The 25,438-nt window shown below is 42.8% G+C and overlaps 1 protein-coding gene across 2 annotated transcripts; it reads right to left on the bottom strand.

Annotated features, from left to right (window-relative positions):
* Positions 1-3,183: 3,183 nt before the first annotated feature.
* Positions 3,184-24,712, bottom strand: HMGCS2 (3-hydroxy-3-methylglutaryl-CoA synthase 2). Of its 2 annotated transcripts, XM_007977359.3 has the most exons (10): positions 24,239-24,712; positions 19,656-20,110; positions 14,995-15,120; positions 14,247-14,411; positions 12,377-12,542; positions 10,535-10,705; positions 8,405-8,511; positions 7,673-7,798; positions 5,926-6,037; positions 3,207-4,013 (listed from the first exon to the last, which is right to left on the bottom strand). In XM_007977359.3, the coding sequence occupies exons 1-9, from the start codon at positions 24,340-24,342 to the stop codon at positions 5,931-5,933; spliced, it is 1,527 nt and encodes a 508-aa protein (XP_007975550.1). In that variant the 5' UTR covers positions 24,343-24,712; the 3' UTR covers positions 3,207-4,013; positions 5,926-5,930. The 2 variants fall into 2 exon arrangements, with proteins under 2 accessions (XP_072864213.1, XP_007975550.1); XM_073008112.1 differs by lacking the exon at positions 14,995-15,120 and having other exon boundaries at positions 3,184-4,013.
* Between the last annotated feature and the right edge of the window lie 726 nt (positions 24,713-25,438).

Genomic DNA, 25,438 nt, shown 5'->3' with positions numbered 1-25,438 from the left:
AGAGGCGTTGTCCTTGCTGTAGCTAACTTTGAAAGGAATGGGCCTGGGTGTGAATGCCACGGTCAGCTTTGGAAGCTGTCTGACCGTGAGTTCAGTGTTTAATTCTCCTAAGCCTTTGTTTCCTCACCTGTGGAAGGGCTAATGGTGCCTCTCACAGAACTGCAATGAGAATTTACCGGATTAAACAGTGACTTATGGGAAGTGCCAGGAGCACTTGGTGAACGTTGGTTTCTTCGTCCTATGCTAGTCTCAGAGCAGACAGGCAGGTCTCAATTCCTTACATAGAACCAACCCCATGAACCAAAGAGTTCTCTACGTGACCTCATTACAATTATGTTCAGCCAGATCTAGACACTGGGTGTCCTGACATCAGACAACCCATTGTCTCCAACTGGAAAAATACCTGTGCCTCACATGGTACCTGCCGAGGTCACTTGAGTGCAACGATGGGTAGAAAAACAGGCTGGAAGTTAAAAATTCAGTTAAAAACTGAGCTCATTGTTTAGCCTCTCAGCCTCCTTCCTCCTCAGCCCCTAAACAAATCATGCTCTGTGCACTAATGTGGTCGGAATACTACTAGAAACCCAGATTACTTGAGCATCTCAAAATATCTTCCTAGACTGGGTCATGAACGGGTATGGGACGATCTCACGGTATCACGTGCCCCATGGCTGTCCACATGACCTCTCCCAAACTTAAAGGGCAGGATTCGTTGTAAAATTCAGCCAGTTTCTTCAGGAACCTCCGTGATCTTTTTCATAATAGCTGCATCAATTTATATTCCCACCAACAGTACAGAAAGGTTCTCCTTTTTTCTACATCTTTACCAACACTTGCTATCTCTTGTCTTTTTGGTAATAGCCATCTTAACAGATATGAGGTGGTATCTCACCGTGGTTTTGATTTGCATTTCCCTGATGACTAATAGGCCAGACACAAAAAGAAAATTATTACATGCACTCACTTATATGTGGAATCAAAAAAAAAAAGTCACATATATTGACATAGGGACTGGAAAAGCAGTTGAGGGGGATGTCTAGGGAGATATAGGTCAAAGAATGTAAAGTAGGAAATAGGCCGGGCGCGGTGGCTCAAGCCTGTAATCCCAGCACTTTGGGAGGCCGAGACGGGCGGATCACGAGGTCAGGAGATCGAGACCATCCTGGTTAACTGTCGCTACTAAAAAATACAAAAAAACTAGCCGGGCGAGGTGGTGGGCGCCTGTAGTCTCAGCTACTCGGGAGGCTGAGGCAGGAGAATGGCGTGAACCCGGGAGGCAGAGCTTGCAGTGAGCTGAGATCTGGCCACTGCACTCCAGCCTGGGCGACAGAGCAAGACTCTGTCTCAAAAAAAAAAAAGAAAAAAAAGAAACTACATAGAATGAGTAAGTCAAAAGATCTAATGTACAACATGAGGACTACAGTTAATAATATTGTATTGTACTGAGAATTTTTCCTAAATTAGTAGATTGCAGTTGCTTTTGCCATGGTGGCAGTGGGGATGGGTAACTTTGTAAAATAATGAACATGCTAATTTGTTCCATTACAGTAACCATTTTACTACATATATGTATCTTACAACATCATGTTCTATCCCTCAAATATATACAATGAAATTTTTGAAAAATCCAGCTAGTGCTACAGAGAGGGTGCCATGGACTCCCTCGTGCTCTCTGTGGCATGTGGCATCTCTTCACTGCCCTTCACTGCACTCTGAACTTCTAGGGTAGAAGTTCGTTCTTGTGCACACTGGCTGGGAAGCAGAAGGCTGGCTGTGAGCTCAGGGTGGAGGCAGGGCAAAAGCTGGGCCACACGCAGAATCTGCCTCAGCGTGCTGACTCCTGAAGGTGTGATCAGTGTGTCCCCCTAGAGCCTGCGCTTGTCTCACAGTCAGTGGCAGGGCCATCCTTTGCATCAGTTTTAACATCACATGTTGAGTATTCCCATTTGAATGAGTGTATCATAACCCAATTCTTGCCCAATCTGCCATCCTTTCTCCTGTCCTAGGTCACCCTGTGTGAATTTTTGCCCACAGGCAAAGTCTTTATTTGCAGGATATCTGTAGACTTTAGGGTGAAAATGTTGACAGAGTCATTGGCAGCTCATTCCCTCGTGTGCTGACCTTACATGGGGGAGAGGGCTTTGTTCAGAGCAGGCAGGCATCAGTGTCCCAGAGCTGCCAGAGGAAGGCCTCGGGCTCGGTATAAAAGTTGGTGAATAAGGGAAGTTGGAGGGAGCCGGAGCCTCTGCACGTGCAATGGTGGCAAAAACTAAGGCCCTGCGGGTGAACCAGTGCTGATGCCCAGCTGGTGTGCGGGGTGTGGGCAGTGTCCATTCAATTGGTCAGCCCTTGACAACCTGGTTGTCGAGTATGTTTAATATCCTATTTGTGCTCAAATGCTTCCCTAGTGGAGACAGGCCTGGCCTCTGACGCAGGACGTATGGGAAGTTCTGGTTGCTGAGGCTGACTGAGGCTGAGGGAGGCAGTTTCAGCACCCACACCCCACAGTGAGCTCCTGTGTGGATAGAAGGCCAGGCCCAAGGCCTCTTGTCCCCAGAGCTAAGATGAATGCTGGCTTTTCTCCCCTGCACCCGGACACCGAAAGGCACATGTTGTTCTGCTAGGGATGCCAACCAGGTTGAGGGCCCCTAAACGTCTTGCTGAGGAGGTGAAGGCAGCAGGAGAGAAGCAAAGAGAGGCTGCTAAGTGGTGGCCACAGCTGGTGTGATGAGTAGAGTTTTGCAGGCACCTTGAGAGAGGCCTGGGAAGGCAGTCAGCTGATGCTGGATTCGCTGAACAAATTGGGGCTTATCCGGGATTTGTTGTGGCATGAACAGCCTTGAGAAAAACAGTGAAGGGAACAGACCCAGCTTCTCATTCCCGTGGGGCCATTTTTAAGCGCTCCCTGAGGCCTCCTTCCCTGCCCCCACCAGTTCTGCTCCCCTCCAATGGAAAAGATCCTCTCTCTTTTCCATGGTGCCCTTTCCTCACGGGGGTGGCTGAGGAAACTTTCTATAAGGAAGTGATGACAACACCCTGATACTTTCCCTCTCCTCCCACTCCCTTCCTCAATTCAATCCCCACCTCCCTGAACCATTGCTATTTTATAAGAGGACCCTAGAAGAAGCAGCGCCCTCCCCGAAGGGGGAAAGATCCTGTAATGGAATCATTTCCTGCCAGGTATCAACATTTATTTATTTTTTTACTTTTGGCTGTAGAAGGCAAAAACTTGTTAACGTTTGCCCTGTGTTTATTTGTTCCAATAACAGCAGCAAGAAATGACCAAGAAGATCTTAACTACAGCTCCTGCTGGCCCCTGTCTGCTGCTCTCTGTCTATGCAGTGTCTTTAGATCAGGGCTGGGGGAAGCTGTGTTCTACCATTCTTATTTGCCTTGTCTCTGTCATAGTACTTGGCATTGTGGCAGAAATAGAATGGAATTGCGAGGGGACAGAGGCAGCCTGTGAGGCAAGGACCCAGCCCTCTAACCCAGGAGGCTTGCTGCCTGTTAGCTGGGTTTGTATTCTGGGTTCCAAGAAACACAGGAATCATTTCCTCTTTCTCTCTTTTTAATTGCCATATATTAGCTTAGAACAAGATACAAAATTTGGAGATTCACAGGAATGGCACAGAAGTTTAACAATATTCATAATAATAAAGTTATAACATAGGACAGGAAAGTTTATCTGGATCTTAAAGGCAACAGCTGATCCGCATGCACATTTCTGGAGGCCAGTGATTCATGAAGAGATCTTTGCTCCATTGCTCCATCTTGCTCTTTCACAAAGGACCCCTAGTCCTTAGCACCACAAGCCCAGGATAGTGATTACAGCATGGAGAGGAATGAAGGGGCTGCTAGGGATGGCTCCTCACTCTACAGGGCTGATGCTTATGGGGCTACTATGTCGATTCAAATTCATTTACCAGCTAAGAGTGGGATCTTCAAAATATGATTCACGGGCAGAAGCTCTGCTAGCATACGTTTCCCAGGAAGCTCTCCACGCATCTATAGAACTTAAATAAACAAAAGGTCACTCAATCATGGGTCTCCTCTTGGGTACCCTGCCCCCAGTGCCTGCTTCTTGCCTGAGGTGCGGCTGTGCAGAGGGGCTCTCCTAAATGTATCCTGAGGGTGCTCCCACTATGCACCCAATGCCAAGCCTGGACACCTGAGGGATCTGTGCCCAATGCTACTGGAGCCAAGGCTGGGGGTAGGCAGGGTCCCCCATCGCACATCTGCCTGTGATAGGAAAGCAGGAGGGGCAGGCTAGGGCAGTGCAGAGAACTGCAGAGCTCCACCACGAGCTCTACATCAACAGCAGCCCTTCATTTCTGCTAAGATCTCATTGTTGGAAGTTCACTGCTCATATTAATAATCAACATGAGAAAAGTTCAAGAGTTCCAGCTTTTCTTTTCAGGTATAATGCTGCCTAAGCACTTGTGAGAAGCTTGTCTACCATGAGAGGGAGGGAACTCAATGTGGAAATTCTCCTTTAAAAATTTCAAATTTCTCTTTCTCTCTCCCTTTCCCCACTCCCTCCCTATTTCTCCTGATAAATGAACTAAATCGACACATTTAGCAGCCCCTCTTTGCTACTGACCTGCCCTTAAGAACCGTATTTCCAACACGCACACAGGCTCCCAGGCAGTACCACAGTCTTCAGGGCCTGCTAACTGAGCTCGCCCTCTCAACGGCATCCTGCAGCCCTCAGCCCGCTTGTCCACCTCTCCTAGCCCTAACAACACCTGGGCTGCAGCAGCCTGGCACCTGCGAATATCCCAGCGGTGAGGAATGAACCCAGGATCCCTCCAGCTGCACTTCTGCTTCCTCTCAGGTGGCTGTATCTGTGCGTCTCCGCCTCCCACTGACTTCTTCCCTCTCTTCCTCTGCTCCTTCCCTGCCTCGGCACACCTTTTTCTTCTTCCCTCTCCATCTACCAAAAGGAGGGGAAAATCTTGAAAACTTGAGCATGGAGACTGCACTAATTAAAATGTACGGGTTGTAAAATAAATCTCTTCTCATTCTATCATTCTGTTTATCCTACCTATTTGGTCACCTGAAGGCAGCTACCTGGGTTCATACAAGATTCTTATTTTGAATGTTTGCTTTCCTTTTAAAACGATCATACAGCATTCTCCCATTTCTCCTCTCCCCACAATCCTCTTTCATTTTGCTCTCTTCTCCCTATCCTTGTGTCCATGAATTTCCTGAACCTCACTGCTTCTCCCCAGAAGGAATCCCATGACATAAGAATTGTTACACGACCCTTAGCCTAAAACTCCCTCCAGCGGAAGTGCCTGGCTTTAAGGGACTCTTCAACCAACCCATTTCCTTATGAATTTGTCTCCCACACATTGGTGTGTACTATTTCTGAGGCTCTGGGGCTGCTCATCTTGGTTGTTCTGTTGCTCATCAGATCTGCTGATCTCATCCCCCTAGAGTAAGGATTTCTGTAGGTTCAGGTTCATAGCCTGTTCACTCAACGGATGCTCTGAATGCTAATCTGTCAAGCTTCTTCTAGGAGAGCTTCCTATCTTCAGCAGATCAGGAAAACAAATCCCACTCTTATTTCTCACATTCAAGATTTCAGAACATGTTTCTCCCCCCAAGCTTTTGCCTCCCAAGGCAAAGAGCCTCAAGAGTTTTAATTGGTCTTTATGGTGCAAATCTCCACTTCTGATTAGTTTAAAAGCTATGTACCCTCCCTCGCCTGGTTAATGTTCCCAAGCTACAAGATTCCTATTCTGAATACTTGCTTTTCCTTTTAAAAATACCACAAATAATGCTCCCATTTCTCCTCTCACCCCAATCCTCTTCCATTAAACTCTCTTCTCCCTGTACATGTCCTCACCCTCTCTCTCTGTGTTGTTACCCAGAGGAAGACTTTAGGGTTTTATGCCACCAACTCTGCAAACTCTCACTCACCACCTTTAGATGGGACGCCGGGCATACTTTCGGCGATGCAGCTCGTCCACTCGCTCCAGGTACCAAGTACCTGGGAAAAGGCTGTTTGTGTCACCAGGTGGGGAGAAATTCGCTGTGGAATGAGGAGAAGAGGCAGTACTCACAAAGAGTTGTATGAGTTTTTGGAAGAGAAAATGGTCATGAAGATGTCTACACCTCCACAGTGAAGCTCTCTTGGCTGTGCTGAAAGGGGCTGCAAGTCCACCTCAGTCCACCAAATAGACCACTGGACCCGCGGAACCAGAGGAGCGGCCATCTTGAATCTAGCACTTAAGGCCTTAATAAAAGGCTATTAAGACTTTTATTATAAGAGTACAACATTTTCCTACCATAAGCATAGCCTTCCTCCACTGAAACCTTCATCCCATCCTTTTGTCAATAGTTCCTACTTTGAGATGTAATTCCCAGCTTCCTGTTTTCTAACAGACACTTCCTTCTAAACTAAATTTTCTGGTTGTGATTCATTGCAGTATTTCACTGCTTTGTCCATGAATGTTTGTCTTAGAGGTCCTATTTTTCTTTTCTTTCTTTTTTTTTGTTTTGAGATGGAGTCTCGCTCTGTCACCCAGGCTAGAGTGTGGTGGTGTGATCTCAGCTCACTGCAGCCTCTGCCTCCTGGGTTCAAGCAGTTCTCCTCAGCCTCCCAAGTAGCTGAGATTACAGGTGTGTGCTACCACATCCATCTAATTTTTATATAATTTTTATTTTTTCATATTATATTCATATTTTTATATTTTTTATATTTTTAGTAGAGATGGGGTTTCATCATGTTGGCCAGACTGGTCTCGAACTCCTGGCCTCAAGTGATCCACCTGCCTCTCCCTCCCAAAGGGCTAGCATTACAGGTGTGAGTCACTGCGCCTGGGTCTATTTTTATTTTCATTGTCTTTCTTTGCTATAACATATCCACTGGTCCAGAAGAGATCAATGACCACTAGGTCTAGGTTTTCTGGAACATTTCCAATTCCATGTATTCTGTCTTCTTTTGAGACCATGCTACAAACATGTATCTCAAGTTTTGCTTGAGAATATATATAAAACCTTTAGAAACCATGGTAAAAATGTGCAGTACCATGGTTTTAAAACCACTAACTAGTCTCTCTAGTATTACCTTTGGGTTTCATTTTCCTTTTATTTCTCGCTTTTGGGGCAATATTTTGTTTTTATGTTTGGTGGAGAAAGAGGGCAATTTGGAGGAGACAGTAATATTAGTTGATAACATATTTATGTAGAGCAATTCATTTAATTTGTTTGGAAATCCTGCAAAATCAGTATGATTTCAGAAATAAGACCATTGAGAACAGTTTAACAATTTTTGCAAAGATAAACAGCTAGTAAGTGGCACAGCTCAGGGTTAGATTTGGATATCTAGCGCTAAAGTCTGCACTCTTTCAACTGTTGCAGACAGTATTTTCAAAGACTATACTTCTGGCTTCCATGGGACTACACATTTTGGGTGTTTAGCTATACTCTATACTGGGAAGCTGCATCCTGCCTCCCTCTTCCCAACTCTATCCTCTGTTTTCACAACCACTTCTTGCCCCTTTGGACAACAGATCTAGCAAATCTTCTCCCAACCGTATCTCATAGAAGACTTGACCCTGGACTATTACATTCTAGATTTCTGAGGAATCCCTGACTCCCAGCTACTGGAATGGGGTCTGAGATGAGTTACCTTCTCTTCCTCTCTTCCTGCCCCTTTTCTTACCCTTATGGTAGAATTGCTCTCTTTGGTTCATTATTTCTGTGAACTCCTCAGGAGACATACACTTTCGGGAGGCTAGGCGCTTTGGCAGGTCTGATGTACTGGACACCAACTTGTCCAAGGGAGAGCCTGGTAAGCAAAAGCAAGATTGTTATACCTTCTTCATTGTCATTATCACTATGGCCAATCACGAGTCCAACAGAGAGTCAGGTTCTGTGGGAGGTTACACCCTGGAGGAATGTGCAGTGTGTGTGACTTAGAATACCAAGAAATGATAAGCAAACATACTTGTTAGCAAAACGGGCAGGCAGACACACTGATTTGATCAAGGTGTATGCCACATAGTACTTAGATGCATGTCCTTAATCACATCAATCACAAAATAATCAATAAATTCTTATTAGGTATCTCAAATCCATCAACTTCTCTTTAATCAATTGCAACCAAGCAATCATTACCTCTTGCCTTAACTATTTACTGGAACAATCTAAGTGGTTTCCCCATATCCACCTTTGTTCCTTTTCAATCTAGTCTCTAAGTAGTAGCCAAAGAAGTGCTTTAAACACATAAATTAAACCAACTTACTCCATGCTTAAATCCCTTCAGTGATTTACTTTGCTATTAATAATAACATTAACTCTGTCAAGATGGCAGCCTCGGCAATGGTGGGGAAGAAGATGGTTATTCTACCAGATGAATCTTGTCAGGAATGCCTACTAGAAAAATGAGACTCACCTGGAGAAGCATCCTGGGACACTCGAAACGAAAAGAAACTTGCTGCTAAACCAGAGCCATAAGAGAAGGCACCAATCCTGGAGCCAGCCAGTTCTTGGGCAGAGTGGCTGTGGAGAAAAAAGTCAAATAAAAACCACATTTTCTATATGTGTGTGTATATATATATATAAAATATTCTGCACTGCAAATAGAACAACAGCCTATCATCCCAATCTTCTCCCTGTCTACCTCACGCAACTAGAAATGGGTTCCAGGCACCCTACATAAAGAGGGACTTCTGGTAGACCTCAGGGACAGGCCTACGTGTAGGAAACCTTGCCAAAAGGAAAGCAGCTAATATCCCAGCTATATAAGGCAGAGAAAACACAAGATAATTTTTGGTGTACATAGAGCTTCTACCTTCTCGTAAGGACAGGATAAATTCTGAAGGTGTTTAGCACCTTCTGAAGGTGCCTCCAAGTAGAGATCAGACCACTGGACTCACCCTTCAGCTCACATGTTGACTGGTAATGGTTCAGCAGTCATAACTTTTTTATCATCCCCTGTGAGTAATAATTTGATCAAGTTCACTCATAAGCATTTTTTCCTGCTTTTTTTTTTTTTTTTTTTTTTTAGCAGAGTCTTGCTTTGTTGCCCAGCCTGGAGTGCCTGGAGTGCAGTGTTGTGATCACAGCTCACTGTAGCCTTTACCTCCTGGGCTCAAGTGATCCTCCCACCTCAGGATTCAGGATCCTGAGTAGTTGGGACTACAGGTGCAAGCCGCCACACGCAGCTATTTTTTTCTTTTCTGAGACAGAGTCTCACTCTGTCACCTGGGCTAGAGTGCAGTAGCTCGATCTCAGCTCACTGCAATCTCTGCCTCCCGGGTTCTAGCAATTCTCATGCCTCAGCTTCTCGAATTGCTGGGACTACAGTCGCGAACCACCATGCCTGGCTAATTTTTGTATTTTTAGTAGAGAAGGGGTTTTGCCGTGTTGGCCAGGTTAGTCTCAAACTCCTGACCTCAGATGATCTTCCCACCTTGGTCTCCCAAAGTGTTGATATCACAGGCGTGTTGGTATCCATGGCTAATTGTTTTTAAAAATTTTGTAGAGATGGGGTCTCCCTGTGTTCCCAAGGCTGGTCTCAAACTCCTGAGCTCAAGAGATCCTCCTGCCTTAGCCTTCCAAAGCGCTGGGATTACAGGCATGAGCCACCTCACCTAGCCCTTTCCTATGTTATATGCAGTACTTCCTTATAAAACCCACACAACAGAAAATGAATAGAAATAACATCCAACATTTGAGCACCTGCTGAGCACTGCTATTTTAATTGGTTTAGATACTTAATGCTCATAAAAACAGTAGAACACAGGTATCATGATTGCACATATGCTACAGATGGGGAAAGTGAGGCGCATTGAGGTTAAGTATTGTCCAAGGTCAACCCTAATAAGTAGTTTAAAAAATTTGAACCCAAGTTGTGGGCTCTAAAGTCAGACCTGTTTAACCACCAAGCTCTACTACATATAGAGATTTTAAATAAATGAGACAAAAATATGCATACAAAAGCTACTGTTTTCTTCATGCTCCCGAACAGATCTTGCCCATCCCTTGACATCATGTACTTCACTTTGGAGACCACTGTCTGATACAGACTGTAAATCTGCCTATACATACACCTTTGGTACGAGTTTCTTTCATCTTCCTTCCTTTTCCTGCTTTCTCCCTCCCCTCCTTTTATATTTATTTATTTATTTATGACAGGGTCTCATTCTGTCATCCAGGTTGGAGTCCAATGGCACAATCATGGCTCACTGCAACCTTCCACTCCTGGGCTCAAACCATCCTCCCACTTCAGCCTCCTGAGCAGCTGGGGTCACACGTGCACACAACCATGCTCAGCTAATTTTTGTAGAGATGAGGTTTCACCACTTTGCCCAGGCGGGTCTCGAACTCCTAGGCTCAGGCGATCTGCCCACCTAAACCTCCCCAAATGCTGAGATTACAGGCATGAACCACCATACTAGTCCCCTTCCTTTCTTTTAAATTTCTGAGCCAGAAGAGAAACCCAACTTTTTTGACCCTGCAGACCATGGTGGTGGAGGCTGGGAGTGTGCATGTAGGACACAGAGCCAGACACAGTACTCACTGGGACAGAAGTGAGGCCAGGCACCCGTACAGGGATGAGGTGTACATGTTCCCATTGTGCGTGGAGAGGTAAAGGGAGGCCTTGGTTTTCTTGTCGAACATGTCCTGAGAGGCCTTTAGAAGTGCTTTATCCAGGTCCTTGTTGGTGTAGGTGTCTTCCAGCTTTAGCCCCCTGTGAGGCAACCAGAGGTAGCCATGTGAGAGGCCAGGGGAGAAGAGGGAGGGAGCAAGGGGGAAAAGTAACAGCTTCTGGAGAGAAGACTTTTGGTGCATGTTTTTTCTACAATATTTGGAAATACAGAATAGCCTAGAGGAGAACATACCACTAATGGATTTACCATTCTTATTTTTCTGGTGGAATCCATCCCTACTTTTATATAGTTTACTAGAAAATTAGAAAGAAAATCATGCTATGTGTTGTGGTTAGCATACTTTCTTAACTCTGTGTGTGTGTGTGTGTGCGCGCGCGCGTGTGTTTTCCCACGACATTCTAAAACATTATTTGTAAAGGCTGAAGAATGGTCCATGACAGGATGTACCCCATGTTAACCTATCTTCCTGCTCCTGTTCCTTGCTAGTTAAAACACTACAGTGAATAGGTAGGTGTTCTTGTAAACACGTGGGATTACTGAGCCCAAAGGTTGCACATCTTTAAGGCTTTGGCTTCATGCTCTTCTGTTACTCCTCAAAACACCTGATCCATTTACACATCCACTACTGCCCATTTTCCCATAGCCTTGGCAATTCTGGGTATTCACGTTTTAAAAAGACTATCTAGAGAAAATGGTAACTTGAGTAAACATTTTATTAATGAACATGCACATTTAAAATGTGATCATATACATTTCTTCTTTGAGAAAATTTTCCGTTCATATCGTTTGCTCATTTTTCTATCAGGGTATTTATTTTATTATTGATAATATCTTTATATATTAAATTAAGCTAGTATATTTGGTATAGGTTATACTTTTTGTTTCAATAGGGCCGGTCTTACAAGCAGTGTTTGTGCTAATTTTGATGTTTTAGTTAGTGGCAGGGTTAGGAGTACTAGTTAGTAACAGGGGCTACACTTGGTAGCCTATTTTACTGTTGATAAAATTGACCGAAATTTGAAATAAACAGGTACCAAGAAGAAAGGGAAAGATTCCTTTCCCAGTGGAAACTGTATTGAAGACATTTATTTGTAAATATTAGTGATTAGTGTGGTGCATCAATAAACAGCATTCCTTCTGCTTTTTCACATCTAAGGGGGTGAGCTGGAATATCCCCATTTTATAGATGGAAGAAAGTGAAGCAAAAAGCAGGACATGAATTAAGACAATGACAAGTGAGAATGGGACCTGACACTTCGCAAATTGCTACCCTGTAGTGTGATCATCTACTTCTATGTTTTTGTGTCTGTTTAGACTGTGAGCTCCTCTAGGGCAGGGATCATGGAGTCACATTCATTTTAGTATCCTGAGATGTTAGTATGATGTCTAGTACATAACATGTTCAGAAAATGTTTATTGACTGAATGATTTAGCTATTCTTTCTTTCTCCCTTCCTCTTTTTCTCCCTTTCTCTCTTTCTCTCTTTCTTTCTTTCTTCTCTGCAGTTTCTTACTGTCCCTTTATCCTGCAGTGCTGCCAAATCCCCCGTGTTTCCCTGCATTAACTCATGGAGGGCCCTACCCAGCCAATAATCCATTGCCCCACAGAAGGATCTAGGATGGTTCCTGTTCTACTGGAGGATTGCCATTTGTCCCCCACAGGGGTGCTGGTGGTCCAGACTCAAGGCATGAAGAAGCCTCCTTCTTGCTCACCCCTCACCAGCCTCTAGGATCCCCAAGAAGAGGACTCACCTGAAAGCCTCCAGCCCCTTGTATAAGCTGGTTTGTGTGTCACTGCTGGCTGACAGGAAGTCATTGAACATCAGGCGAGCCAGAGACTTCTGGACCATCTTGCAAAAGGGTGTATGAAAGATCATGTACTGTAAATCGTCAAGGGTGAAGGGTTGATCACTGCCAGCTGGAAGAGGAAGCGTGAAGGCAAGGATGGGGCATGAGGGGTGAGCCATTTAGATCTCCTCCCTGAGATTTAACTGTGCCAAGTTTCTCCAGACCTCCCAGGGAACTACTTCCCACCTCCTGCAAACGCATATAAGCTTTATTTATTCATTTTACATGCACTTACTAAGCACTCTCTACTAATAAGGAAAGAAGGGAAAGAAACAAAGTCTTTGTGTCTACTATTACCAGTCTCTATGATACTCATCTCAAATCAACCTTGTGTTATATCATTTTCTTCATTTTCCAGAGGAGGAACCCGTCTCCAAAACATTGTCATCTGTCCAAGGTAACCCAACTGTAAAAAGGCTAGTTTGGGATTCAGGTTCAGATGTCTCTGACTCTACTCTACAGACTGTCTCTCTCACTCTGAAGAGCAGTGCAATGCAACCTTTGTTCTTAGGAAAGATTATATTTTAGTGCTGGGATCCAAAGCCTCATCTGTCACATTACATATGCAAATAAGGAGTAAAATTTAAATGCCACAGAATTCAGAGGAGTTAAGAGCAAATAACCAATTACAGAAGACAGACAGAGGCAGAGAGGCCCAAGGCAACTTCTTACCCATAAGGTTCACCTCTGGTAGGTGGTCCCCCACCCACTGCAGTGGAAAGAGACAAGAGGTAGCTCTTTATGCCACCCCCAAGGCATCCATGCCTTCTCCCACACTGCAATCTGTCTTTTGCGGATGCCCATCTGGGCATGCCTGAGCAGGCAAGAATACTATTTATTTCTTGAAAGTGGGTTTAACTGTATTTATTTTTATTTATTCATATGTTCTTAGAGACAGGGTTTGTTTCACTCTGTAGTCCAGGCTGGAGGGCAGTCGCTTGATCATAGCTCACTGTTTGGGCTCCTGTTCTCAAGCAATTACCCCCATCTCAGCCTTCTGAGTAGCTGGGACTACAGGCTCATGCCACCATGCCTGGCTAACTTTTGTATTTTTTTTTTTTTTTTTTTTTTTTTTTTAGAGACAGAGTCTTGCTTTGTTGCCCACATTGGTCTCAAATTCCTGGATTCAAGTGATCCTCCTGCCTCAGCTTCCCAAAGTGCTGGGATTACAGGCGTGAACCACCACTCCCTGCTTCTCTGTATTTTAAAAGGAAGATTTATTTGCTTCTTTTCTGCTTATGAAAGCAGTACATATTTCTCAGCAGGGAAATTTCAAAACTGAAGGTGAAAATAAAATCAACCTGCAATAGCACCACAAAGAGAAAAATCACTGACAACACTTTAGCATATAGAAAATATAGGTACGATTTCTCAACGTCAGACTTTAAAAGATGGTAAACTACAAACCAAGCACCAAACCATGCCTGACTTAACCAGAAACAAATGCCAACCACTGTAGAATGTGGTTGTCCGGCCTCTTAATGCTGTCTCCCCAAGTGGCTGACACCCCTTGGTTTCATACTGGGGGCCTTGCCCTGGATTGTTTACTTTCTTTTATTTAGCTCAAGTTAGAAGCCGTTTTACATCTGAACTTGAATGACATCCAGATGAATTTTAGCATAGACCCAGGGAAGAGTGTAAGAAAGAGGACAGGAAACAATTCTCTTGACATTATTTTCAAGGCAGGAGAGAAGAGACCGTGCCAGGGCCTTTGGGTACAAACTCTTGGCCTATGTGAATAGAGCCCCCACTGTCTGGCCTCTGAGTCGCATACCTTGCTTCCACTGATTCTGGATTTTTTTACGGTACGAGGTGTAACATCGATCCAAGGCCCGCAAGTAGCACTGGATGGAAAGCTTCCCATCCACCACCGGGTACTCTGAGGCCAAATTTGGTTTGTAGAAGTCATACACATTCTCCATATGGGTTCCCCTCAGTCCTGGAAAGGCACACAGAGGGTTTCAGAGACCATACAGTGCAGCCTACCTTGAGCGTAAAGGATGAGAGAACCATGTAAAAAGAGCTTTCTGGTCATTATCTGTGTCCCATGTCCAAGTTCGAGCCCATTCAACATCTCTTGCATATTCAAAAGGAGTTGGACAGGTTGTTGGTATTACACAAATGAGATGTACATTTCCCGTTCCTCACCTACATGGGCTTAACAAAACCTGGAATAGAAGCCAAGAGTCTCAAAGGAAAGACTTGAGCTTTATATCCAGTTATCTATTTTAATCTTTGATGGCCAGAAGAGTTCCCTAAGGTTCCTCACCAGTATCTGCACCACTCATTTCATGCATCATTATCCCAATGCCTGATGACACAGGAGAGGAAACCTCCCGGATTCCCCTCTCCTATTTCTCCTCTCCTCCCTCTGCTCCACAGATCAGCCCTGTTTAGAGGCAAGCAATACCCATCCTCAAACCCATACCCCAGCCCTGAGTAGCAGGTGTGCCAATGTGGGATTAGGATCTATGTTCTTAGCTACACCATGCACAGCCTCTTGGTAATGGTTTACTACAAACCTCGCTCCAGGGCCAGAGGGGCCTTGGGCCCAATCAGCATAGCCACAGCTCCGGCCCCACCTGTGGGACGAGCATTACCACTGGGATAGACGGCAATGTCTCCACAGACCACCATGGCATAACGACCTGTAAAGAGAAACAAGAAATAATTACCATCACTACGAAATCTGGAGTAGACTGAGTGCCTACTGTGTACCAGGCACAATTCTAGGTCCTGGATATAGAGTGATAAACAAAATAAAAAATCCCAGTCCTATGGAGCTTATGTTCTTGCGCAATTCATGATACATTTGAAATGTAAAGTCAAAATTTAGCGTCCTGACACTCAGTAAAACGCTCATTTATACAGAATTCTGACTCTGACTCCAGCGAAAAATGTGTTAACTGACACTTTCGGAGAAAATTCAGGTTTGTGTTTGTACTCATCTCCTTATAGCACTCCATGATCCTGAAATTATATCCTAAATCATAGAAGGTAAAGGACAGGGAGGGAAACTAACACTAAAAACACTAGTAGGACACTAGTTATCCTTAAAAAATTCTTCAAACAATCCAATGAGGTAGGTAACATCCACATTCATAAGTGAACACATTGCCTTCCTGAGAAACTGAGTAACTAGTATAAGGTCACATACCTAGTTAATATGGATTTTGATATTCAAACCCAGTTCTGACTGGATCCTGAGAATTGCATGGCACTACTTTCAGCGTGAAAAGAGTTTATGTAGAGTAAATGATCCATAGTCACTAACTTTATGATAATCAGACTAGTATTCAATAAATAATTGTGGTCTTGACTATTATGTGTTCCACTTTCATCTGTCAGAAGTACTGTCCCAAAAACTGAGTTCATGGGTGAAATATGGTAGGAATTTTAGTATTCTGACCTGTGAGGAAGCTCCCAGTATTCACCCACAGCACTGCTTTGGGAGACATATTTCCATATAATTTAATCCTCATGATAAATCTATATAGCAGATATAGTTATCCCCATCCTACAGATGAAGAAACTGAGGCCTAAAGAATTTAAGCCACTTGCCCAAAAACCACATAGCTAATAAATGGTAGAATAAGGATTCAGAGTCAGGACTCCAACCCAAATTCACTGAAATCCAGGAACCTTCTCTTAAGAATTATAATAATCCCAACTCCAACATCAATGAAAAAGTATTGTTTTCTTCCCCAATGTTATGTGCATGTGTGTGTATATACATATGTGTGTGTATATATATAAATATATATAATAATTCGTATAAAAATATGTATAAAATACATATAAAAAATAATTCATATAAATATATATAAATGTAAATATATATTTAGTATATATAAATATATTAATATATGTATATTGGTATATTTAATATATATAAATATATATTTAAGTATATATAATTTTATATACATAAAATTAAAGGAAAACAATACTTTTTTCTACCTGTATACACACACACACACATTTTGAAAATTTTAGAAATGATAGAAAAGTATTTAGAATCCATTTAGGAAAAGACCAGCAAATTTGATTACCTAAAAATCAAAGCTTTCTATCAGAAACAAAGTCAAAAGACAAATTGGGGAAGTATTTACAGTACTTACAACCAACAAAAAGCAGTTTATTTTCATTTATAAAAGTTTCACTAAAAAGGCAAGCTAGGCCGGGCATGGTGGCTCACGCCTGTAATCTCAGCACTTTGGGAGGCCAAGGCAGGAGGATCATGAGGTCAGGAGATCGAGACCGTCCTGGCTAACACGGTGAAACCCTATCTCTACTGAAAATACAAAAAATGAGCTGGGCACGGTGGTGGGCACCTGTAGTCCCAGCTACTCAGGAGGCTGAGGCAGGAGAATCGCTTGAACCTGGGAGGCAGAGGTTGCAGTGAGCCGAGATTACTGCCACTGCACTTCAGCCTGGCAACAGAGCAAGACTCTGTCTAAAAAAATTAAAAATTAAAAAAAAAAAGGCAAACTATATAATAGGAAAATGGCCAATAAACAACATAGAAATATTCAAGATTTCTTATGATAAAAGAAACGCAAATCAAAAACATTATAATTTTACTTGTTAAATCAACAAAGATTGGAAAGTTTGATAATATATACATTGTAGTAATGTAAGTTAGTACAACATTTTGGAGAAGAATTTGGCACACTTTATCAAACTTTTAAATCAACCTATCCTGAGATTCCACTTCTAGGAATTTATTCTTATAATACAATGCCAAAAGCATACAAAGCTATTGTACAATGTTCATTAAAACCTTATTTATCATTGCAAAAAAACTAAATATCCAACAATATGGGACTAATTAAATAAAATTTGGCATATCCATCAAAGGATATTGTGGTTTTAAAAAGAATCAGATGGACCTTATATATGTTGATACAGAATTATCTCTAAGACCTAAGAGATGAGGAATATTTTATACAACGTTTAAAATGGAATAAATACATGTATACTTGTAGGACCTAGAGAAAATATTGGAAGAATACAAAGAAACCACTAGTGTTAAATTTTGAGAAGTAGTAACGGGGCGGGGGGGGTCAAATGAGGAGTTTTTCTTCACCTTTTTTTTTTTTGAGACGGAGTCTCACTGTCGCCCAGGCTGGAGTGCAGTGGCATGATCTCAGCTCACTGCAAGCTCCAACTCCCAGGCTTATGCCATTCTCCTGTCTCAGTCTCCCGAGTAGCTGGGACTACAGGCACCCACCACCACGCCCAGCTAATTTTTTATATTTTCAGTAGAGACGGGGTTTCCCCGTGTTAGCCAGGATGGTCTCGATCTCCTGACCTTGTGATCCGCCCGCCTTGGCCTCCCAAAGTGCTGGGATTACAGGCATGAGCCACTGCGACCGGCTGAGTTTTTCTTCACTTTATATACTTTTGTGTATGGGTATGTTTTTTCCCAAATACAAATTTTAATTACTTTCATTTTTAAAAAAAAAAGACAAGAAAACATGGGGACTCCCAGCCAATCTGAGCCAGAAATACTCTTCTCTTTCCTCATGCCCTCCTCTTTTCTCTGGAGTGATTCAGAACTCCCTGAGTCTCAGAGCCACTCCCTCCCACCTGAGGGTCCCCAGGTGAACGACTGGTTAGGTCAGAAGCAGAGTTCTCATTCACACTGGCATCCTCTGGTCCTGGTGGTTGCTGTCACCTACGGGGTATATAGTCCGAGTGTCCGGGCTCAAGCTTAGGTGTTTTTGTTTTAAATACAAACTAAAAATTCACATTTCAATAACTTACTTTTAAAATTTTTACTTTTATACCAAGATACCATATTTTTTTTAAAAGATGCATTTGCAACCCCATCTGTGGAATACCCAGTCCGTCAGAAGAATCTACTCATTTGAAATGGCAGGCTTAAGGCTGACAATGATCTCAAGAATAGGCTCTTTGATTTTTGGTTAAAGGCTGGTGAATGTCCCTTATTTTTCATTTCTACTCCTCAACTAAATAATTGGTTGGACATATCTGGTGGTAATGGTGGTAGGGGTTACTAGAGAGGTAGTAATACAAGTATCAAGTAGGAGAGGCACTTTAAGAACAGACTTGATGATGTAGACTGGACCATCCCATGTCAGTGGAATTGTTAATGATGGAGCCAGGTAGGGCAGTTGGAAAAGCATGGAATGGACTTTTGGAATTGCACTGTCTTGCTGCATGAACAGAGATAAACTGTTAAACTCCTCTTGACCTCTTTTTTCTAAGGCAAAAGATATTGAATTAGATAATCTCTGAGGACTCTGCCAATATTAAGGCTTTTGGATTAATTTTATGATTAATGCTTATCATGGTTTCTAAGGTTTTTAATCCTAGTTTCAAACTTAGTAAATAGAGTGTCTTAACTACTGCCAACATACTTTTTTATATCTTTATGAAAATTTCACATTTCTATGAATTATTTTATTCAATCCTCTTATGAGTTAAGCGAGGCAGATAGGCATATAAGAATCCCGAGGCTCAAAAGGTTAAGGAATTTATCATTGTTTATTGATAGAGCTATGGCTTCAAACTCTCATATTGTACTGTTTCCCTTGAATTGTTTCTTGCCATAACAACAGGGGTTAGTCCTCCAATACAGCATTGGGAGAAGATATAAGTAAGATACAAGGTAATGTTAATATGTTAAGCAAAAAACAATATCCGAGGAGCCAGCTAAGGAAGAAAGAGGAGAAATATTCACAGTCTATCCTGTGGTTTTCTGGGCCTATTTCTACGAGGGTGTTTTTTTCCTGAACATCTAAACTTGTATAAATCTTTCAACATCACCAATCTCTCTCTCAGAGACTTAGGACATGTTTAAGAGAAACAGGTACAGTAAAATAGGAAATATATCAGATGCGGTTTGGCATTTTTGCCTCTGCCACTCACTATGTGTAGGATATCAGATCTTCCATGTTCTCATCTATAAATCTGGTATAATACACACTTCCTAGGCTGTTGTAAGAATTAAATGAATGGCTATGTGAACATGCTACCTAACTGTGTAAAGCTATATAAGTCTAAGTGGTTATTGTTGGATGATAGCAGCAGCTGTGTGAATATATTGTCCTTCCTTCACTAGATGAAGCCACCTGGGGAACTGAAAAGCAAAACTGATAATATTCAGCCTCCAATCCCAGCACCTTTCTTACATAAGGCTCGTGGCAGTACGTACCATCCCAAGAACTGGACTCCATCCAGTTGGCAGCATTGAAGAGGGAGGCAGTACCACCGTAGCAGGCATTGGTGGTATCTATGCCCTCAATATCAGTATTGCCTGAATCCTGGAAGAGTTCCATGAGCACTGTTTTGACAGCTTTGGACTTGTCAATGATGGTCTCAGTGCCTACTTCCAGCCTGCCCACCGAGTCCCATGGGAGCTGTATGCGCTCCATCAGCCGTTGCACCACCGTCAGGCACAGGGAGTTGATGTCCTCTTGGACTGAGCAGAAGCCCATACGAGTCTGGCCCAAGCCCACTGTATACTTTCCTGCTTCCACATTGTTATACTTCTCCAGATCAGTTTGGTCCACATATTGGGCTGGGAAGTAGACCTCCAGGGCCAGGATGCCCACGTCTTTTGGCCAAGTATCTGTTTTGGCCAGGGGGACAGCAGAGGCTGTAGAAAACCTGTGATGGAGATAACAATCAAACTCCCACTAATGGTCTGTAGATAGTTTCCTCAAAAGACAGTAATATAGCAATCATTTAATTAATTTTCTAGATGTTTTGAAGCTATGTTATCAGATGACTACAAATTTAGTGTTGTTACATCTTTTCATTGAATTGACCCCTTTATCCTTGTTAAATATCCCTTTTCGCCTTTGTGATATTCTTGGCATAGTTTCCTTTCCTGACACCGATATAGCTACATTAGCTTTTTGCTTACTGTTTGCATGGTATGTCTTTTTCTGTCCCTTTTTACTTTCAACTTCTTAAAGTCTTTATCTTTAACATACGTCTCTTGTAACTGGTGTATATTTTTAGTCCTTTAAAAAAATTTTAATAAGTCTAACAATAGTGGTGTTTTAATTTGAGTATTTCATCCATTTATATTTGTTGTAATTCCTGATATAGTTGGAACTAAGTCTTTGTTTTTTTTTTTGTTTTTTTTGAGAGGAGTCTCACTCTGTCACCCAGGCTGGAGTGCAGTGGCGTGATCTCTACTTACTGCAAGCTCCGCCTCCTAGGTTCATGCCAATCTCCTGCCTCAACCTCCCAAATAGCTGGGACTACAGGTGCCTGCCAACACGCCCAGCTAATTTTTTGTAGTTTTAGTAGAGACGGGTTAGCCAGGATGATCTCAATCTCCTGGCCTCGTGATCAGCCCACCTCAGTCTCCCAAAGTGCTGGGATTACAGGCATGAGCCATGACCCGGAACTAAGTCTAGGTTTTTATTTGTTTCTATTGGTCTCATTTGTTCTTTGTTCTTTTATTCCTCCTTTTCCATATCCTTTTTGAATAAGCAAATATTTATTATTCATCTTATACCCTCTTCTCCTTTTACTGATGAACTTAAAGATTGTAACATGCATAATTGGCTTGTTGAAATCTTACTTAAATTAATACTTCTTACTTTTGGAACACTGCAAAAACTTTAGGTTGCCTTTATTTACTCTCTGCATCCTTTTGAACTATTATTGCCATATACTTTACTTCTACATGTTATAAGCCCTTATAGGGCTTGTATAAATCTTTCAACATCACCATGAGTAAAGATACAATCTTTACTCATTTTTAAAGTATACCTCTAATTATATGCCTTTCTCTTTCTTCTTTCTTTTTTTCTACACAAGAACATACCCATTGTTTTCCTACTTACAAGTAAGTTTTCTGCTAGCTGATTTTTCTGATTGAGCCTTCCAATGTTTATTGAGCACACCCAACACAGTTCTAGTCCAAATACACAGTAGTGAATAAGACATGCATTGTGCCCATAAAGAGAGCACAGCCCAGTGAAAGAGGCAGACATTTTTACAGCTAAATATACAGGGAACACAGAGAGCAGAAAGAGCAATTCTAAATGAGAGCAGAGGGAAAAAAAAGGTGGGGGAAAGGGGTCAGCAGAAGAGGGGAAAGATGATCTATTTCTTTTCTGGACCAATCCACTTTTCTTCAACCCAGATTCTTAATATACCTGGTGAAAATCCGTGTTCCCTTTTGTATGGGAGCATATGGGAGGTGAACTTGGTGATCTCTGTACTGCTACCATACAAAAGTACTTCCTACCTTCTGTTCACTTCAGCAACATTCTTCATTTTATAGATAGTGAAACCAAGGCACACACTGGTAAAGTGTTGTGCTCAGGATAACTTCATAGTTTATCACGTGTTAGAAATATTCTGTCCCTTCACTGCCTTGGGTGCCAGGCTTATAAATTTAGCTCCATTCTACAGGAGCTGAAACTCAGATTGAATGTGTCTATCAATCACCTTTGGGATTCTGAGCCTCTGGTAGCCCCAATTCTCCCAGCAGGAAGGTCACTTTTAAGGACAGCTGTCAGGGAAAAGTGGATCATATGATCACAAGATAGTGAAGCAAAGTGATAAATACACATTATATCTGACAGGAGAGGTTTGGGGTTTATTTATCTGCCCTGTTTATTTGACGCCCTCCAAATAACTGGAGTTTGTACTCTCAAATGTTTACAGAGGAGCTTCCCCAGTACCTAGGAGCTAATGGTTAGCCAGTGCTTGTACTGCCAGCTTGGCTGCCTTTCTCTCAGCCTCGTTCTCACTCTGCCTTCTCTGGGCTGACTCCCTCCCTTTCTTCCCAGTTAGAAATCTAAGTTTGCAAGAAGAAGCTTAGATCGGGTCAGTTGGTAACTTTTGTAGCTGTCTTGATGGGGAGCTATTTCTAGAAATGGATTATAAAGCGTTGAAGAAAATTAACACGTAGAGGCTTCGGAAGCTTCAGCCCACCATAGTTAAGAGTATCCTTCTCATCTTGTGCTTTCTCTAAAGAACAATCACTTTGTGTAATTTTTTTTTTTTTTTTTACTTTGTGTAATTTTAAATCATTTTCTCCTGGTGTTGCCCACTTCAAAAACATGTACCACATCTTTCCTTCTGTATTCCATCTTGCCTCCTTCCCTTGTGTTTCAAAATTATTACTACATTGCAGGCACTGTGCTGGGAAGGGGTTGTGAGGGTTGAACAAAGAGGTTGGACAAAGAAAAGAAGAGGGCGAGGTTCTTGAGACCTCCTTGACCAGTGTGAGGAATGATAAGCACACATATAACCCAACTTCAAGGCAGAATGTGGTCAGGGCCACAAGAGGGATGTGGGCAAAATCCACAGGAGTTCAAAGGAAGCAGAGATTTCAGTGGGTTGGAGGATCCGGGAAGCTTCGTGGAAGAGACTGCATTTGAGGCAAACCTTGATGGATGACAGACTTCTGCCAGTGAAGAACTGGAGGGGAATGAAGGGGCAGTGGCCACAGCAGGGGGTGACTGAACAACTAAGGAACCCTGGAGATGCAGGTGTGTAGGGGAGCAGGGAGACAATACGTGAGAAATACAGGACGTGGAGGACACAAGTCTTGCTTAATTTTGAAGACAGCAAAGCAGATGCTGAGATGGAAGTCACTTTTAGGTTGGAGTTAGAGCCAATGTGGGTTGGATTAAAGGCTATTAGCCATATAGAGAAAAGATGACTCATGAAAAGCAATATTAGTTCAAGCTACGCATAATGGGATGAACTGTAAATACACCAGAAGGGAAATGTGAATAATTCCAAGAGTTTGAACCAAGGAAGTCAGAATGTCTGGGAGGATTGATGTGTGTCTTTTGGCTGATGGCCAACTATTGCTATCGAAACAAGCAAACCCACATCAATCTCTTCTTCACAAATACAGAAACAGGTTAAACCCTGAGCTGGGACATTTAACCTATGTGCAGGGTTTGGCAGTGCATGGGGAGAGTGAGGCGATGGTAGCACAATGAAGAATATAAGAAAGCTACGTGCATCAGCCCCTACCATGCACATCTATACACCTAGGTTCCCTGGGTATTTGGCAAGGAAAGACACTAGATCAAAATCATTTTTATAAATATTTAGTAGTCATAGAATATAAAACTAGTCCCAATGTGTAGTGAATTGTTTGGGGACTAGACAGCAACACATAGGTGGCTGGGAGCCGGAGGCACTAACGATAGCTGTATTACCATCATTGCTGACTATGGAAAACATAAGTACTTGGGCCACATTCAGGGAGTATTTACAAAGAAAAGGAGTGTGCCTGTTCTTACAAAGAACATGTACACATACACACATAAACACACATCTCCCCTTTTCATAAAATTGGAACACAAGACAAACATAGCTTCTTATCCTCGGTCCATTTCTGATCCTGTTGCAGTGATTTAAAGTCACAGGTTTTATTTACACTGCAATTGGCACAGGGTACTGCGGGTCTTGGCAGAGGCTAGGGGTAAAGGTTGGAATGGTGGTGGAGAGAGGAGAGCTGTGGCCCTGGTACTGATATTTCTACTGCTTCGTGCAGTTGGTGGAGTAAAAGATGCCATTGCTCACAAACACAGCATGTGTCAGAGGTTTGGGCTCTTCTCATTCTACAGCTGAAAGGGATTGTCTGTTTAGAGGTGAGGTAACTGAGACCCTGTAAAGTTAACTTGCTTGTCTAAGGCTGCTGTGCACAAGACTTGCCAAATTTTGAGTGGAATTCTAGTGAGTTTTCCCCAAGAGCAAGCCCTCTGTCTCTTTTACTAGTTACAAGATGCTTATCAAAAAGTGACTCACGTTTGGTGGGCTGCTGGGAGCAGGCGAGCAGGTGTGAGGGAGGCTTCCTGCATCACTCTTGTCAGTTGCAGAATGTGCTTCACTGGAGTCAACAGACGCTGCATCTCCAAAGGAGCAAGCAGAAAGCCAGCAGTTCACAGACCTTGAAAGAGATGCCCAGCGGTGCCCAACAGGGCTTTATAAAGCCCCAGGACTCCTGCCTCCTTAAGCCCCGCCTCTGCTCACCGTGGCTCAGTCTGCTTCTAAAACTGGGCCAAAGGGCTCACTCAGAACATGGGCGAGTCAAAGACAAACAGCATCTCTCCAACATGTACATAGCTGCCTTGCTCTTGAGCATGTGTGGGAATGGCTGGGCGTGGTTCCTCCTACTCCATCAGGCTCTGTGGCAGCCTTGTTTCTGTCCTGCCATCTAAGCAGGGAGGTTATGATGTTCCCTGTTGTATCACGTCCCAAGGTAATCCTATGTGGCTTGTTTTAGACCCTGGCTCCTTATCTGTATTACTCTCACTGGGTGTTCCACACTCCTCTCTGTGGTGTTAGTTGTTATTATTTTAAAGTGCTATGCATTATAAGAAACATCTTTCAAAACCAAAGGGAAACTCTTTTAATAGTAGCTTTTCAAGGAGTTGGGAGGGAATGCTGGCACACAGGCCAAGGGCTGGGCATTAGAGTATGTGGAACCTACTATATTTCTCCTGTTTATTGTCCACTTTTATTTGTACAGCTCTACACAATTTCCAAGTGGATGCAATTACTGTTGTAGTAAAGGGACAGGAGCCTCAAAGAGGTGACAGTTTGAAGTTCAATCTCCTAAGGAGGAAAGGTTTACTTTATAGATGAGGTCAGAGTTATGTATAAAGGAGTCATTTTCCCAAAGACCTACAGCTAGGAAGTTGCAGAATGAGAACTCAACCATGTCTTTTGACTCCAGATTCTGGTCTTTCTGCTTTGCTCTTCTATTACGCAATGAAAAGGCTCTTGCCATCTGATTTTCCAAATGAATGTCTCCCTCCACTCCTCCCACAGCACCAATCTTCCTTTACCTTTTACGAGAATCATGCATTCACTCCTTAGTTCATTCAATTATCCCCACCACCACCCCCCTGTCTAATATGAGCCTGTAGAGAACACAGAAAAGAGCTGGAGTGGTTCCTGCTTTAGGCGGATATAGTTGACTTCATGTTCCTACAGACAGAGAAT

Source organism: Chlorocebus sabaeus, chromosome 20 (genome assembly GCF_047675955.1).
Source record: "Chlorocebus sabaeus isolate Y175 chromosome 20, mChlSab1.0.hap1, whole genome shotgun sequence".
NCBI lineage: Eukaryota > Metazoa > Chordata > Mammalia > Primates > Cercopithecidae > Chlorocebus > Chlorocebus sabaeus.
The sequence above is the reverse complement of the archived record's forward strand: the minus strand, read 5'-3'. Positions and strand labels throughout refer to the sequence as shown.